Source organism: Ostrea edulis, chromosome 2 (assembly GCF_947568905.1).
Source record: "Ostrea edulis chromosome 2, xbOstEdul1.1, whole genome shotgun sequence".
NCBI classification, from domain to species: domain Eukaryota; kingdom Metazoa; phylum Mollusca; class Bivalvia; order Ostreida; family Ostreidae; genus Ostrea; species Ostrea edulis.
Genome location: NC_079165.1, coordinates 107,590,400 through 107,609,642, shown reverse-complemented (window position 1 = coordinate 107,609,642; position 19,243 = coordinate 107,590,400). Strand labels below are relative to the sequence as shown.

Below are 19,243 nucleotides of genomic sequence, written 5' to 3'. Positions count from 1 at the left end.
CGATAACTTAATTGAAATTGAAAGATGAGACATTATTATGCAATGGAATTTGTGGGAGAATCTGTTTGAAATTAAGACATTTATTAAATGTAGACTGAATGAAAACATATGTTTGAAAATATGTATCAACCTGTTACTGTCCTCTTCAAGACAATGGTAATAACCATAAGTAATTATCTGTTGGGTTTACTGCTTAGTCTTGTTGTCTTTTTATATATCCAATTTACTGTTTCTCAAGAAAAATCATAATTAGTGCTGTTCTGAAATCACATATACTGTCCTTCAGTATGGGAATTACAAATACTGTCCTTTTGTACATAAAAATACTGTCCTTCAGTTAATCATAAAATAAAATCTTCAGCAAAATTTTTTTTTCCTGTAAAAAATTCTAAGTCCCGGCAAACAGGAAGTTGATAAGCGACAGATTCGAAAATGTCTTACACAAAACAGTTGGCCACACTGATGCTCTGTGCCAAATATCAGGGAGTTGCCCCATGTGGTTCTTGAGAAAACTGTGACAGAAATTTTTTGTGACGACGACAGTGATCCCTATATGTCGCCACTGCGTGTAACGCAGGCGACACAATAAATGAACTAACTTTATCTAAACCCTCAACGAAACAATCTCTACCCAGAGTTGTCGTTCCTTGCTCTCACTTACACCTCTGTTAATGTCTCAAAATAAACAATGTTATTCCACATGTAAATCCACATATTTTACGGCTAATGAAACTAAGAACTATTTTATAAAATATCGGGAAAATGTAGGGCAAGCAACTATTTGTAGATTTTTTCCATTACTATATATTCTTCATGTACCTATGTATAGGCCTGGTGCAATAGAACTACCCAATATATCCACGTTTCAACCCAAATCAATGCTTCTTGTGTCACAAAAAGACTTGACATCTGCTCAATATTTATTTATTTATGTATATTTTTGTAACTGAAGTCAAAACCATACTTTATTTGAGCATACGTGCCATTTTACGAAAATCTTGTAAAACCCTTGAGACGTTAACAGAGGTGTAAGTGAGTGTAAGGAATGATAACTCTGGGTAGAGATTGTCAACGAAATACAAAAACTAACTTTATCAATCCCTCAGTGAAATACAATAATTAACTTTATCCAAACCCTAAATGAAATACAAGTACTAACTTTATCCAAACCCTCAATCAAAAACAATAACTAACTTGATCAAACCCTCAATGAAATACAAGAACTAATTTTATCAAACCCTCAGTGAAATAAGAAAAGTAACTTTACCAAAACCCTAAATGAAATAAAAGAACTAACTTTATCCAAACCCTCAATGAAATACAAGAACTAACTTTATCAAACCCTCAGTGAAATAAAAGAAGTAACTTTATCCAAATCCTAAATGAAATAAAAGAACTAACTTTATCCAAACCCTAAATGAAGTACTCAATGAATACGAACAATAACTTTACCCTGTTGGATGTATTCTACAAGTTTCTTCCGCTCCTGTCCTCTTCCATGGAAGATTGTCTCAAGCTCTTTGTCCATCTTATCCTGATCCTAAAACATAAATCCAAGATGTGAAAGACACACTATACTATATGTCAGTATTTCCAAAGTTACCAGCCTAAAGCCACTTTGACTCACCTGTGCCATTTCTTCTATAAACCTTTGCTTTTCCTCCATGGCCTGGCTAGCCAGTTGGGCTTGTTCCAACATCTCTAACTCCAACAGTCTCTCCAACTCAATCCTCTCCTGTTTCTTTCTGTCCTACAAAATTTATAAAGGATTATAATAACATGCATAATAATAATAATAATAAATAATTTATATAGCGCTGTATATGTTAAAATACCACTCTCGATGCTTTACAAACATGGAGAAATACTAAATGAAATTACATAATATGCATTAATATGCATTTTTTAACAAGATGTGTTTGTGAAACACAAATGCCCCAGATAATGTCCAATTCCAAAGATAGCCAAGGTCACAAGGACAAATATCTTGGTACCAGTAGAAAGATCTCGTCACAAGAAATGTTTATGTGCAAGATGAAAGCTCTAATATTTACCATTTAGAAGTTATGACCAATGTCAAAAGGTTTAGTACCCAAACAAGAGGTACTGTGAGCAATGCTCACTAAGAATACCCCCCGCTTACCCCAATCTCCCAAAGGGTGTTGGTAATAGGTATAAACTACCTCTTTTCTGAGTGTAAAAAACAAATGGCATGACAAACCGAACCATATTGCTACTTCGATGTCCAGTGCGCATGACCTTTGACCTTTTGACCCCAAAATCGATAGGGAACATCTTCATCCCATGGGTAGTCCATATGTATGATATGGTGACTGCAGGTGGAAAGGATAATGCTTTAGAGCCCGGAAACCATATTGCTACTTCGATGTCCAGTGCACTTGACCTTTGATCTTTTGACCCCAAAATCGATAGGGAACATCTTCATCCCATGGGTAGTCCATATGTATGATATGGTGACTGTAGGTGGAAAGGATAACGCTTTAGAGCCCGGAAACCATATTGCTACTTCGATGTCCAGTGCGCTTGACCTTTGACCTTTTGACCCCAAAATTGATAGGGAACATCTTCATCCCATGGGTAGTCCATATGTATGATATGGTGACGGTAGGTGGAAAGGATAATGCTTTAGAGTCCGGAAACCATTGCGTCTACAGACGGACGGACGGACGGACAGACGGACAACCCGATTCCAGTATACCCCCCCACAACTTGTTGCGGGGGGTATAATAAAGGTCTTGTCACAAGGAATACTCATGTGAAATATCAAAGCTCTAGCACTTACTGTTCAAAGGTTATTAGCAAGGCTAAAGTTTCAGACAGAATTACGGAATGACAGACAGGACAAAAACAATATGTCCCCAAATCTTTGATCTCTGGGGCAAAAAACAAAACTATCTAATTGTCAATGATAATGTTGATAAAATATATCCCACCACTTCTTAGCATCTCCATCACAATGAAAGTACAAAAAATTACATGTAAACTACATGTAATCTATAAAAGTGTGTTGTCTAATGATTTTTAAAACACTGGATTGATTTGGAGTGTCGGATATGCTGAGGAAGACTGCTCCATTAACTTATTGATTTGGAGTGTCGGATATGCAGAGGAAGGCTGCTCCATTAACTTATTGATCTGGAGTGTAGGATATACAGAGGAAGGCTGCTCCATTAACTTATTGATTTGGAGTGTCGGATATGCTGAGGAAGGCTGTTCCATTAATTAACTTATTGATCTGGAGTGTCGGATATGCAGAGGATGGCTGTTCCATTAACTTATTGATCTGGAGTGTAGGATATACAGAGGAAGGCTGCTCCATTAACTTGCCGCAGCAAAACTGAATTTTCTTCAAAACTGGACACACACCCTTTTGTGTTTCTTCTTTTATAACATGAATGAAAATATTTGAAATATCTGCAATATTTGTCTATCCCATTAAGTTATAACTACCTAGCTGAGTAGCTGACAGTAGGTTAGCGTGTTGACTGCTGAATTGTTGATCGCGGGTTCAAGTTCAGCAGGGGTTTCAAAATTTTTAAAGATTGCTTTCTACTAAAACTGCATTTTTTGACTAAATAAAGTAAATTTGAAAGTTTACAATTTCAAAATATTGTTGTACATGTATATATCCACTTTTCATCCATACCGAATTTCTCTGGTGTAGCATACATCCTTAATGTGCTCCTAGTCATTCATAGAATGAATACATGTATATATATATGATTGCTATCTAATGATTTGTGTATCACTTACCATTATAGAATTATAGCTATCAATATTTTTCTGAAAATAAAAAGGAAATAATAATAAACTTACACAAACTAATTATAACTTACCCCTTTTAAAAAAACCATAGATAAATTCATGTACTTTGAACCGAAATATGTCTTGGTAATACATGTATGTAACACTTTTTGAAACTGAAATTTAAGAATTATGAAACGCATTGAAGAATGATTATTTAATCAGAATTCTACAACATTGCTACCAAGCTCCATTATCATCATACACTCAGAGGTTAACATCCTACATACATGTATCAAAGACTACACCGTGATATGTGTCTAACTGAGACATGAATATTACGATATATACAGTATCATGAGATAAGTGTATCATTGTTCTTCCACATATACATACATCAAAGACTACACCATGATATGTGTCTGTCTGAGAGGACAATATCGTGACATGTATAGAGCATTGTGAGATTAATGTATCATTACATTCCTAAATAAATCATTAAAGATCATATCATGATATGTACCATACCAAACTGAGTGATTGATATCATGATATATATCATGAGACCATCCCACAATATGTATCAAACTCGGAGGTGATTATCACGAGATTTACAGTATCGTGTATCATTGGACTCTTACATATAATGTGTGTATAACATTGGACTCCTACATAATGTGTGTAACATTGGACTCCTACATATAATGGGTGTAACATTGGACTCCTAAATATAATGTGTGTAACAATGGACTCCTACATATAAAATATGTAACATTGGACTCCTACATAATGTGTGTAGTGTGTAACATTGGACTCCTACATATGTGTGTAACACTGGACTCCTACATATAATGTGTGTATAACACTGGACTCCTACATATGTGTGTAACATTGGACTCCTACATATAATGTGTGTAACATTGGACTCCTACATAATGTGTGTAACATTGGACTCCTACATATAATGGGTGTAACATTGGACTCCTACATAATGTGTGTAGTGTGTAACATTGGACTCCTACATAATGTGTGTAACATTGGACTCCTACATATAATGGGTGTAACATTGGACTCCTACATAATGTGTGTAACATTGGACTCCTACATAATATGTGTAACATTGGACTCCTACATATGTGTGTAACATTGGACTCCTACATATAATGTGTGTAACATTGGACTCCTACATAATGTGTGTAGTGTGTAACATTGGACTCCTACATATGTGTGTAACACTGGACTCCTACATATAATGTGTGTAACATTGGACTCCTACATATAATGGGTGTAACATTGGACTCCTACATATAATGTGTGTATCATTGGACTCCTACATAATATGTGTAACATTGGACTCCTACATATGTGTGCAACATTGGACTCCTACATATGTGTGTAACATTGGACTCCTACATAATGTGTATAACATTGGACTCCTACATAATATGTGTAACATTGGACTCCTACATATGTGTGCAACATTGGACTCCTACATATGTGTGTAACATTGGACTCCTACATATGTGTGTAACATTGGACTCCTACATATAATGTGTGTATCATTGGACTCCTACATAATGTGTATAACATTGGACTCCTACATAATATGTGTAACATTGGACTCCTACATATGTGTGTAACATTGGACTCCGACATAATGTGTGTAACATTGGACTCCTACATATAATGTGTAACATTGGACTCCTACATATAATGTGTGTATCATTGGACTCCTACATATGTGTATAACATTGGACTCTTACATAATGTGTGTAACATTGGACTCCTACATAATGTGTGTAACATTGGACTCCTACATAATGTGTGTAACATTGGACTCCTACATATAATGGGTGTAACATTGGACTCCTACATAATGTGTGTAACATTGGACTCCTACATATGTGTGTAACATTGGACTCCTACATATAATGTGTAACATTGGACTCCTACATATAATGTGTGTATCATTGGACTCCTACATATGTGTATAACATTGGACTCTTACATAATGTGTGTAACATTGGACTCCTACATAATGTGTGTAACATTGGACTCCTACATAATGTGTGTAACATTGGACTCCTACATATAATGGGTGTAACATTGGACTCCTACATAATGTGTGTAACATTGGACTCCTACATATGTGTGTAACATTGGACTCCTACATAATGTGTGTAACATTGGACTCCTACATATAATGTGTGTATCTATCAAGAACAATACCTTTAGTGCACTCTCCTCCTCCTCCACAGCCTTAGAAAAAGAAGATCGTTTGGGGGTTAGCATCAAATTGGGAGGGTCCAGAATATCTAACAGGAACTTGGAAGGGGGTTCATACTCCATCTGACTCTCTGTTAAGAAACATCATGACATACTACTGTATCTTGTAAGCTAACAGACACTCTGTTAAGAAACATCACGACATACTACTGTATCTTGTAAGCTAACAGACACTCTGTTAAGAAACATCACGACATACTACTGTATCTTGTAAGCTAACAGACACTCTGTTAAGAAACATCACGACATACTACTGTATCTTGTAAGCTAACAGACACTCTTTTAAGAAACATCACGACATACTACTGTATCTTGTAAGCTAACAGACACTCTATAAGTCTGTGTACAATGACGTATAACATTCTGCCAGAACTTTCTGTCCTTTAGATGATAAGTTAAAATGACACAGTATTAACAGTACATTCCACTACCTACCAGTGCATAGGAATTTCATAACTTCTTCTGTACCCTGCTTGCATATATCTACAACAACAAAACGAACAGGTGCATCACACTATAGAAATGAACCTTTGTAACTGTGACTAACTATAGAAATGAACCTTTGTAACCGTGACTAACTATAGAAATGAACCTTTGTAACTGTGACAAACTATAGAAATGAACCTTTGTAACTGTGACTAACTATAGAAATGAACCTTTGTAAAGATCTGTGACTAAGTATAGAAATGAACCTTTGTAACTGTGACTAAGTATAGAAATGAACCTTTGTAACTGTGACTAACTATAGAAATGAACCTTTGTAACCGTGACTAACTATAGAAATGAACCTTTGTAACTGTGACAAACTATAGAAATGAACCTTTGTAACTGTGACTAACTATAGAAATGAACCTTTGTAATGGTGACAAACTATAGAAATGAACCTTTGTAACTGTGACAAACTATAGAAATGAACATTTGTAACTGTGACAAACTATAGAAATGAACCTTTGTAACTGTGACAAACTATAGAAATGAACCTTTGTAACTGTGACTAACTATAGAAATGAACCTTTGTAAAGATCTGTGACTAAGTATAGAAATGAACCTTTGTAACTGTGACTAACTATAGAAATGAACCTTTGTAACTGTGACAAACTATAGAAATGAACCTTTGTAACTGTGACTAACTATAGAAATGAACCTTTGTAACCGTGACTAACTATAGAAATGAACCTTTGTAACTGTGACAAACTATAGAAATGAACCTTTGTAACCGTGACTAACTATAGAAATGAACCTTTGTAACTGTGACAAACTATAGAAATGAACCTTTGTAACTGTGACAAACTATAGAAATGAACCTTTGTAACTGTGACAAACTATAGAAATGAACCTTTGTAACTGTGACAAACTATAGAAATGAACCTTTGTAACTGTGACAAACTATAGAAATGAACATTTGTAACTGTGACAAACTATAGAAATGAACCTTTGTAACTGTGACAAACTATAGAAATGAACCTTTGTAACTGTGACTAACTATAGAAATGAACCTTTGTAAAGATCTGTGACTAAGTATAGAAATGAACCTTTGTAACTGTGACTAACTATAGAAATGAACCTTTGTAACGGTGACAAACTATAGAAATGAACCTTTGTAACTGTGACAAACTATAGAAATGAACATTTGTAACTGTGACAAACTATAGAAATGAACCTTTGTAACTGTGACAAACTATAGAAATGAACCTTTGTAACTGTGACTAACTATAGAAATGAACCTTTGTAACCGTGACTAACTATAGAAATGAACCTTTGTAACTGTGACAAACTATAGAAATGAACCTTTGTAACCGTGACTAACTATAGAAATGAACCTTTGTAACTGTGACAAACTATAGAAATGAACCTTTGTAACTGTGACAAACTATAGAAATGAACCTTTGTAACCGTGACTAACTATAGAAATGAACCTTTGTAACTGTGACAAACTATAGAAATGAACCTTTGTAACTGTGACTAACTATAGAAATGAACCTTTGTAACTGTGACTAACTATAGAAATGAACCTTTGTAACTGTGACAAACTATAGAAATGAACCTTTGTAACTGTGACTAACTATAGAAATGAACCTTTGTAACTGTGACAAACTATAGAAATAAACCTTTGTAACTGTGACAAACTATAGAAATGAACCTTTGTAACTGTGACAAACTATAGAAATAAACCTTCCCTAGTAATACAGGGGGACATAAAGCACAGTCTATGTAACAGTGAGAAACCTGTCATTTAAGCTTATCAGACATATCAGACTACAACACATGGAGCCTGTCACATTTTTTGGTATATACATACAAACTTCAATAAGACTGGTACATGGATCGGATGAGAGGTCTGTTTCTTTATTAAGGCAGTAGTATAGGGGTTGGGTGAAGACCTGTATAGGGTTATAATGTGGGGCCTGTTACATTGTATTCCGATATTTTGATAAGACATCCTTACCTGGAGAGGGGTATTTCATTGTGCTGGCATCTATAACTAAAGTTTCCAATGTTCTAACATTGCACAACTGTGAAGGTAGTTTGGTGATCTTATTTTCTGAAATGTCCAAGGTCCGTAGGCTTTTTAAGCCACACAAGAATGGAGACACAACTTTTAGTCTGTTTCCTGCAAAAAGTTGAGTTCAACTGAATGTAATCTGTGCTGAATCTTTCAGCACAACTGTGAGGAATCACAGTTATAATGATAAAGATGTTTTTCTTCTAAATTGAAAATTACTTCAAGGAATACCTTTCAAATTTAACGTCTGCAAGTGTTTAAGATTTTCAATACTCCTTGGCAAAACTGAAATTTTGTTCCATTCCAAGTTGAGAACCTGCAGGAAAAATGTTTTCAAATAAAAACTTACAGAAATTTTAGAATTCAGAATACAAAAGTGTACGAGATATTCTCTTTACAATACCAATATACAGATTACATCACCAGAAGTAGCTGAATAACCCACTGACTCACAACTAAAAAGATCGAAAACTTTAATCCAACCAGAAATAACCGAAATGAGGTTTCATCTTGTAACATTGGTTCTTAAAATTTACAGACACTTACCTGTAAGCAGGTCATGTCTCCGATGTCCGTGGGCAGAACTTTAATTTCGTTACTGTGCAAGTCTAAAACCTGCAAATATAAGGAAACTTTAAACAACTCCTAAATATTTGGGGCTGCGAATGAAAGCCCCTTAAAAAAAATACAAAGGACTATGCATAATACGGCTTCCCCCCCCCCCCCTACACACACAAAACTAACAAGAGGTACTGTGAGCAAACTCCCCGCTTACCCCAATCTCCAAAAGAATGTTGTTAATAGGTATAAATTACTTCTTTCCTGAGTGAAAAAAAGAAAGGCATGACAAAACCTTGGGTAGTTTCTTCTCTAGGAGTGCACTTGACCTTTGGACTCCAAAATTGATAGGGAACATCTTTGTCCCATGGGTATTATATGATAACTGTATAAGTGGAAAGGATAGCGCTTTGGAGCCTGGACAATCTGATTAAAACCAGATCCTGAGATCCGCTCACTTGGATCGCTACACTAGGATCTGACGTAACCCCATATAGGGTCACGTCCGCATGACCTTTCGTTAAGCCAATCAAATTGACCCTGTCGATTTATACCAACGATAATTTTTCTCCCATGAACCTTTGCGTCATTATTTACGTTAGAGATGCAAAAAAAAAAAAATTTAAAAAAATGGCTGCGTGTTTGACAGACGACTGCACACCTGTCAAAACATGCGATTTAAACAACGTCTGTATTCTCTGCGGGTTTTCTTTCATTCAAACGCTAAAAAATCCCGATGGAGTTCACAATTCAAGGAAAATGGCTGCGATTGTTTGTTTGAAAGAAAGCATATCGCAGCTAGATGCGACGTCACAATGTACCGTTTACGTCGACTGGCGTTATATTCCTCGCGTTATTTAAGTAAACCATCTTGAAAACTATTCAATTCGTACCCGTCCCTATTCATAAATAAATCTGAATTCACAATTAATTTAAATTGGGTATATTTCATATCGTACGTTTTGTTGTTTGAATGAACGGAATAGATTAGGCATTATTGCGAAAGTTTAAAATTCGTTATGCGAGAATATACAACTTTACAGTGTGGAATAAACTTCATGGGAGAGAGATTACAGCAATTTGTTTACGAATTGCCAGGAACCGCCTAAATAGCTATCATTGTCTGTATGGCGCAATCTGACTGGCTGATAGTTCTCATGAATATTCCAAGCGAAAGGTCATGCGGACGTGACCCTATATGGGGTTACGTCAGATCCTAGTGTAGCGATCCAAGTGAGCGGATCTCAGGATCTGGTTTTAATCAGATTGGAGCCTGGAAACCATTTTACTACTTCGATGTCCAGTGCACTTGACCTTTGACCTTTTGACCCTAAATTCAATAGGGAACATCTCCGTCCCATGGGCAGTCCATATGTATGATATGGTGACTGTAGGTAGAAAGGATAAAGCTTTAGAGCCTGGAAACCATTGCTTCTACAGACAGACGGACAACCCGATTCCAGTATACCTCCCACAACTTTGTTGTAGGGGGTATAAAAATTAAATTTTACACTAATTTGTCTCTGATATTGACCATCATTTGGAGTATCTGGGGTCCAAACTGACATCATTTTCTTAAATTTTACTCAAATTTAGTTAAAGAAGGAATCTTCTTATATTTTTTGGAGAGATGGAGATATAATATTTTGCATGTTTTGAAAAATTATATTTGTAATAAGCATTTTAATTAATTCAGAAAACACAGAGCATACCTTTTATACAAACAGCTATCTATGTAGAAATACCGAAAATGTTTGTAATATCATTGGCATAGTTCTACATTGATTCAATCTCATAAAAAATAACGACTGAATTGTACAAAGATTAGTGCACAGAATACTATTAATCCTGTAATCAGAATGACAAATGTCGATTTGGGTGGTCAATAAAGTCCTTATCATATATTAGTCCTTTCCATGTCTTAAGGAGGTATACTACATCGTCATAATGGCCGACTTCCTTTTATAACATGGATGAAAATATAAATATCAGCAATATTCGTCTCCTCCGTTTAGATTTAATTGCCTAGCTGAGTAGCTCATTATTAAAGTTGACTTGGCAGCTACTGATCTATAGATCGTGGGTCCGAATCTAGCAGGGGTTTTAACAACTGATCTGTAGATCGTGGGTCCGAATCTAGCAGGGGTTTTAACAACTGATCTATAGATCGTGGGTCCGAATCTAGCAGGGGTTTTAACAACTGATCTGTAGATCGTGGGTCCGAATCTAGCAGGGGTTTTAACTACCGATCTATAGATCGTGGGTTCGAATCTAGCAGGGGTTTTAACTACTGATCTATAGATCGTGGGTTCAAATCTAGCAGGGGTTTTAACTACTGATCTATAGATCGTGGGTTCGAATCTAGCAGGGGTTTTAACTACCGATCTATAGATCGTGGGTTCGAATCTAGCAGGGGTTTTAACTACTGACCTATAGATCGTGGGTTCAAATCTAGCAGGGTTTTAACTACTGATCTATAGATCGTGGGTTCGAATCTAGCAGGGTTTTAACTACTGATCTATAGATCGTGGGTTCGAATCTAGCAGGGGTTTTAACTACTGATCTATAGATCGTGGGTTCGAATCTAGCAGGGGTTTTAACTACTGATCTATAGATCGTGGGTTCGAATCTAGCAGGGGTTTTAACTACTGATCTATAGATCGTGGGTTTGAATCTAGCAGGGGTTTTAACTACTGATCTATAGATCGTGGGTTCGAATCTAGCAGGGGTTTTAACTACTGATCTATAGATCGTGGGTTCGAATCTAGCAGGGGTTTTAACTACTGATCTATAGATCGTGAGTTCGAATCTAGCAGGGGTTTTAACTACTGATCTATAGATCGTGGGTTCGAATCTAGCAGGGGTTTTAACTACTGATCTATAGATCGTGGGTTCGAATCTAGCAGGGGTTTTAACTACTGATCTATAGATCGTGGGTCCGAATCTAGCAGGGGTTTTAACAACTGATCTATAGGTCTTGGGTTCGAATCTAGCAGGGGTTTTAATTTTTTTCATATTACTCTCTGCAGAAACTACATTTTTTGACTAAATAAATTAAATTTGAAAGTTTTCAATTTTTAACATATTATTGTACATATCCTCCACTTTTCATCCATATCAAATTTCTCTGGTGTAGCATTCCTCCTTCTGCACTTTCGTACTGTCATGCATATTCATGATATATACATACATCTACACAAATCTACAAGTCATTTAAGGTTTTTTTTTCTCTATTTCCTGATAAGAGTAACTTACCCTGACACTTCTCATGTCTATACACTTCCCTCCTGCTAATGATCCCAGCCAGTTGTCACTCAGAAACACCGCCTGTCAAATAAAGTCATTATATTAACCTTACAATTGTCACTCAGAAACACCGCCTGTTGAATAAAGTCATTACATTAACCTTACAATTGTCAATCAGAAACACCGCCTGTCAAATAAAGTCATTACATTAACCTTACAACTGACAATCAGAAACACCGCCTGTCGAATAAAGTCATTTATATTAACCTTACAATTGTCACTCAGAAACACCGCCTGTCAAATAAAGTAATTTTATTAACCTTACAATTGTCACTCAGAGACACCGCCTGTTGAATAAAGTCATTTATATCAACCTTACAACTGTCAATCAGAAACACCGCCTGTCAAATAAAGTAATTTATATTAACCTTACAATTGTCAATCAGAAACACCGCCTGTCGAATAAAGTCATTACATTTCATTAAGCTTATTATGTAAATCAGAAACACCACCTGTCGAATAAAATCATTATATTACGCTTACAGATTGATACTCTGATTAAACATTGAACAGTTTTCATTGGTAGTCTCTAAATTGATGGTTTCTTTTATGAAATAAATTTATTCATGCATTTAAAAGATAAAAATATATATGAATGACAATACATGTATTCACTATGCAAAATTATCTTACCTCTTTACTCAAAATTTTACACAGAGAGAAAATTATTGGTGGTATCTGAAAATAACACAAATTTTGTTGTTCATGTTGTTATATGCAATATGATTGGTTGATTGATATTTATCAACACAGTCTATATCATATAAATTGATCTGCTATGAAGTCTTAGCATAAGACATCTGCAGACGATATCATTAGCAGAAGACATCTGCAGACGATATCATTAGCAGAAAACATCTGCAGACGATATCATTAGCAGACGATATCATTAGCAGAAGACATCTGCAGACGATATCATTAGCAGAAGACATCTGCAGACGATATCAAAATTTTCAAATTTTCATTCTGTTGCTATAGCTACTAAATACTGTATATCGGGTTATTTTCACTCCATCTTTTTTCACCCCATTTAAAATTTGCCCAGACACAGTGTGTGTTAATTAAGAGAGAGATTACATAACTCTGTCTTGAATATATTTGTCCAGTCTTTGATTTTCCCACTGACAATGAGGGTGAGAAGGACAAAAAGAAAGGTAGGAGCAAATATTTCCTTCCTGTATACAGTATGTAAACAACTAAAATACATACACTACATCAGATGTTTCAGAATATCAAATAAACTATCAGACTTAAACGTTTTCAGGATATTGAATAAACTATAAGACTTAAATGGTTTCAGAATATTGAATAAACTATAAGACTTAAATGGTTTCAGAATATTGAATAAACTATAAGACTTAAATGTTTTCGCATAAGTTGGATAGATTAAGACTCCATCCTTAAACACTTAAAAAAAATTTCATTTATTTCAAACTAACTTATATAACTTACTAATACTACCACATTTAACACGATTTTAAACACACTTATATAACTTTCTAATACTACCACATTTAACACGATTTTAAACACACTTATATAACTTTCTAATACTACCACATTTAACACAATACACACCTCTTCTAATTCACACTTAACACGATACACACCTCTTCTAATTCACACTTAACACGATACACACCTCTTCTAATTCACACGTAACACAATACACACCTCTTCTAATTCACACTTAACACGATACACACCTCTTCTAATTCACACTTAACACAATACACACCTATTCTAATTCACACTTAACACAATACACACCTCTTCTAATTCACATTTGGTTATATCAATTATTGGCTCTGGACTTTCTTGTGCCTGAAAAAAAAATGCTCTGATACATTATCAGTTTAAATTAAATCCCCAGTTCAGATCTCTTTCACAATAAAACTGAGCGGCCTTTTTCCATCAGTGACTAAATCCCCAGTTCAGATCTCTTTCACAATAAAACTGAGCGGCCTTTCCATCAGTGACTAAATCCCCAGTTCAGATCTCTTTCACAATAAAACTGAGCGGCCTTTCCATCAGTGACTAAATCCCCAGTTCAGATCTCTTTCACAATAAAACTGAGCGGCCTTTTTCCATCAGTGACTAAATCCCCCGTTCAGATCTCTCTCAGAATAAAACTGAGCGGCCTTTTTCCATCAGTGACTAAATCCCCAGTTCAGATCTCTTTCACAATAAAACTGAGCGGCCTTTACATCAGTGACTAAATCACCAGTTCAGATCTCTTTCACAATAAAACTGAGCGGCCTTTTTCCATCAATGACTAAATCCCCAGTTCAGATCTCTCTCACAATAAAACTGAGCGGCCTTTCCTTCGGTTCAGGTGAGCTAATAAAACTGAGCGGCCTTTCTCCATCAGTGACTAAATCCCCCGTTCTCTCTCACAATAAAACTGAGCGGCCTTTACATCAGTGACTAAATCCCCAGTTCAGATCTCTCTCACAATAAAACTGAGCGGCCTTTTTCCATCAGTGACTAAATCCCCCGTTCAGATCTCTTTCACAATAAAACTGAGCGGCCTTTTTCCATCAGTGATTAAATCCCCAGTTCAGATCTCTCTCACAATAAAACTGAGCGACCTTTCCATCAGTGACTAAATCCCCAGTTCAGATCTCTTTCACAATAAAACTGAGCGGCCTTTCCATCAGTGACTAAATCCCCAGTTCAGATCTCTCTCACAATAAAACTGAGCGGCCTTTTTCCATCAGTGACTAAATCCCCAGTTCAGATCTCTCTCACAATAAAACTGAGCGGCCTTTTTCCATCAGTGACTAAATCCCCAGTTCAGATCTCTCTCACAATAAAACTGAGCGGCCTTTACATCAGTGACTAAATCCCCAGTTCAGATCTCTCTCACAATAAAACTGAGCGGCCTTTACATCAGTGACTAAATCCCCAGTTCAGATCTCTCTCACAATAAAACTGAGCGGCCTTTACATCAGTGACTAAATCCCCAGTTTAGATCTCTCTCACAATAAAACTGAGCGGCCTTTACATCAGTGACTAAATCCCCAGTTCAGATCTCTCTCACAATAAAACTGAGCGGCCTTTACATCAGTGACTAAATCCCCAGTTCAGATCTCTTGCACAATAAAACTGAGCGGCCTTTACATCAGTGACTCACCAGATAGAGTTGATGGTCCATGCGTTTCTTGCAGGCATCACTCTGCTTCCTGAAGAAGGCCATTTTGTTTTGTTTGGATCCTGAAGGTGTGATGGGGCTTCCGGAAGACGTGTCTATGGAATCAGAGTCAGACCCTGCCCCGGAGGCCTTACTCATCTTACGGGAACCACCAGGGGTGCGGTGCTTCCCTTCATTCTGTCCCATTCACCGAGTTACTGCAATCTCTGAAAGCGAGAACATGTATTTTATTCTTTTACACACATATAGGAATAATAACTGTGGTAAAAGTATCAATAGGAGCAATGTTAAGAGGAGCATCCCCTCATGCTACGAAATAAATATACAGTTGAACTTCAGTATCTCGAATACCATAGAGATGTCAAAGTGATTCGGAAGTCCCAACCACTTATTCTTTAAGTATTTTACCCTCGATATCTCGAATCCTCTGATATCGCGAAGTTTTTTTTTTGGTGGTACCATTGAGTTCAAGATAATGAGGCTTGACTGTATATAAATCCACTTGTTAAGCATAAATGTGTAATGAGGCCAAATGCTTTTTGTGGAAGATCAGGACAGATTAGTCCAGATGTTTTATGCATTTTCAGAGTATCTTGTAGAAATTCTCTTCCTCTCTCTCAGACACACACACATTCAGAGTATCTTGTAGAAATTCTCTTCCTCTCTCTCAGACACACACATATTAACAATGCTATATCCCCTTCACAACTAGTTGTGCGAAGGGATAATAATTGTCAGCCCTGGTATAAAATAAAAATATTTAACACCTAAAACACATGTACAAGGAAGTTCTTACCGAGAAATGAGAAATATCTTTCTGAAGTGGTAAACCTGTAAATAAAATAGTTTTGAAGATGAAAGTGATAAAGTTAAAACTGGGTCTTATGATAGTATCACAAACATTATGATTGATGCAAAATGAATCTAATTAAAATTAGATCCTTTGATCCGCTCACATATATCGCTTTTCCTTACACTTGGCAGACAGTTTTAGTTATACAAAAGGTAGAGGGTAGGGGTGTTGAAAATTGTCAAAACAAGTATGTTAAATGTGAATTTAAATTAATTGTGCTCAGAATTAAGTCACACCTATGTACTCCAGCCATTTCCTGTTCTAGTTTCATGACCATAAAGTGAATTAAAACATTTCAATATTATCAATCCCAAAGCAGTCACCATACCACTTTACAAAAATCTGGATCAATGACTGCCTGCAAACTCTCTATCTCTAAAACACATTGGGGGGAATTTGACACACATAAAAATAATCAATAACTCTGGTGACTAGATACAATGTGATGCTAATTTTACCATGAAGAATGATTGCTTTGTTCTGACTAGATGTGTCATTTTCTATCATGAACTAATTCTAAAATTCCTCGAGATATTTAGCATTTTGAGACAACCATTAGTTTTCGATATTGATATAAAGCCACAAACAGTGATTACTGGTAAATACCAAAACACAGTTCTGACGTCTCTCTCTCTCATACATGCATATCATTACATAAGGATGTTACAGACAAACCACAAAATTGTCAACCTTTCACATTTTCTGGTGTAACCATTTGTTTGTTATAACATAGATTAAGAAAAGACATGCACCACAAAAATACCACATTTGATGCAGTTTTTTTACTTGAAATTATAAATTTAAAAATAATATATGGGTGTGTGCAGACTCAGTATCTCAGTGATTATCCCCCCTTTAAATTATTGAAATTCATTATATAAACAACTTAATGTTGCTTTCAGGAGAATAAGTTTGTTTTTAATTTTTCTATCATTCAATCTATGTGAAAGATTTTTGGATCATAGAACATTTGGTAATGTGTAGTCAACGAATAACAGGACCAAACTGAACCAAATTCTGCCAAACTGAAAACCCACACAAACATACATGATTGAAAAAAAAAAAAATCACTAACTGGAAATGCTGGACATTGGGATTTGTACAACTTGCTTTCTGATCTTCTGTAGCTTTCTTTATTGTTTTAACACAACTGGGGATTGCCCAGCCAATCATTTACAAACCTTTGTTAATGCTGTATTCTGAAACACCATATAAAATTCCAAACCGAATACCAGACACTGGTCTGCTTACGCATTAATGGACCTAAAGCATTGTAGATTGGCCAAATCTAAACGGTCCCATGCCCTTTGCGATCTGTAATATTTGTTTAAAATCCTATTTTGACTTTAGAATAAAATGTCCAGCCAAATTTTATGATATTTTCTTCTGCTTATATATTTTACAACTCCTTCAGAAAAAATCTGTAAATGGACAGTTGACGATGTAAAGGTATAGGCATATGACATCACAAATCCTTAACACTGTGAAGATAGGTAAAGGTGCAAGTGCACTTTTCAATTCTATATATTATACATATGAACATTCTCCTCTAAAATTGCAGCTCCTGCTGTTTTTGCGGTGGTATTTTGTGTTTTTCTTAATGCGGGTGGTGCAAACAACATCGGTCATGCGGTCCGACATTTAACCAACTTATGTCGGTCACGGCCAAATTAAGCCAGTCTTGCCGGCATGACCGGCAGTTTTCCACAACTCTGGGTCTTTCCTCCCAACCCCCCACAACACAGTCAGTTTGTGGGGCTTTTTTCTGGGAGGGAAAATGATCACGTGCAGACTTTACAGGAGGGATGAATTTGACAGGCACGTCTGACCGACTGAGTCTATACTGACACGTAGCATGTAGTTTCTATAACTATTATTTATCTTTCTCCTAGGCTGTTTTTCTTGTTGACTATTGTTTGTTTTGACCCTCATATTTGGTTCAGAAATGAAATATATCTTTTCTTATGTGATTAACAATCTCAGCTACTGTTTTAAAATAAAAAATGCATAGAATACAAGTAAGGATTTCTCTGGCATTACACTGATATTATTTCTGAATATCCTGATAACATACAGTGTTGAAGGTTCTATACTCCTACACATATCATAATAAAAATTTACATTAAATTGAATATATTAAACACTTTCGGTAATACAATTATTATTGTAATCAAAATCAGCATACCCTTTGGGAATTTTCGCTCTTCTTGAGTCCCTCGTATATTTGGTTTATTTGCAAGTGTTATAATAACCCCTGAATGAATGACAAAACGTTAGATAATCTGAATGATTATGATGAATGGATGACAGTCGAGATCAGATTCCATTGAACCCAGATTTCAGGCCTGTAAGGAGTTTTTGTTATGCAGTAGAAGGAAAACAATATAACAAATAAGTGATAACGCTACCTGTGACACACTGTCAGGTGTTTTCAAACTGGTTATATTTAAGGAACTAAATGAATGACATTTTGCAATATAATAACATCGCGAACTAGAAAATTTGGTCACGTGGTATTAATGTTTAGACAGTCAGCACAGAATGCATCCTGCGATTTGATTGGTCAATAATCCTATTTCCAATTTTCAAACATTTTACTGTCTGTATCTTTATCTTAATTGTAAATTCAAAATTTTGACTGCCTGTATCTTTATCTTAAGGTATTCAATGCATAATGACCATCTTTCATATCTAATAAATGGATGGTGGAATATTTGTAATCATGGTATCATTTTGAAGGGTTCATCAAATGAAAATAATCCACCATAGGAATTTTCAAAATTTTGTTTACTGCTTGATTTATTTCACCTTGAATTTA

At 35.7% G+C, this 19,243-nt stretch overlaps 1 protein-coding gene across 2 annotated transcripts in view; it reads right to left on the bottom strand.

The window, feature by feature from the left end:
- The window catches only part of LOC125681574 (E3 ubiquitin-protein ligase LRSAM1-like), a 32,556-nt gene extending 13,591 nt beyond the window's left edge, over positions 1–18,965 (bottom strand). The window contains exons 1-15 of one of the 2 annotated variants that reach the window (XM_056156003.1): positions 18,834–18,965; positions 18,611–18,679; positions 16,369–16,403; positions 15,555–15,778; positions 14,189–14,242; positions 13,052–13,096; positions 12,368–12,439; positions 9,101–9,169; positions 8,786–8,870; positions 8,498–8,662; positions 6,487–6,534; positions 5,995–6,122; positions 3,775–3,804; positions 1,628–1,750; positions 1,453–1,540 (exon numbers count right to left, since the gene is read on the bottom strand). In XM_056156003.1, the coding sequence (XP_056011978.1) occupies positions 1,453–1,540; positions 1,628–1,750; positions 3,775–3,804; positions 5,995–6,122; positions 6,487–6,534; positions 8,498–8,662; positions 8,786–8,870; positions 9,101–9,169; positions 12,368–12,439; positions 13,052–13,096; positions 14,189–14,242; positions 15,555–15,758 (1,111 nt within the window). In that variant the 5' untranslated portion in view covers positions 15,759–15,778; positions 16,369–16,403; positions 18,611–18,679; positions 18,834–18,965. The remainder of the gene's footprint in view (positions 1–1,452; positions 1,541–1,627; positions 1,751–3,774; positions 3,805–5,994; positions 6,123–6,486; positions 6,535–8,497; positions 8,663–8,785; positions 8,871–9,100; positions 9,170–12,367; positions 12,440–13,051; positions 13,097–14,188; positions 14,243–15,554; positions 15,779–16,368; positions 16,404–18,610; positions 18,680–18,833) is intronic. The other variant, XM_056156004.1, reaches the window with a different exon arrangement.
- Between the last annotated feature and the right edge of the window lie 278 nt (positions 18,966–19,243).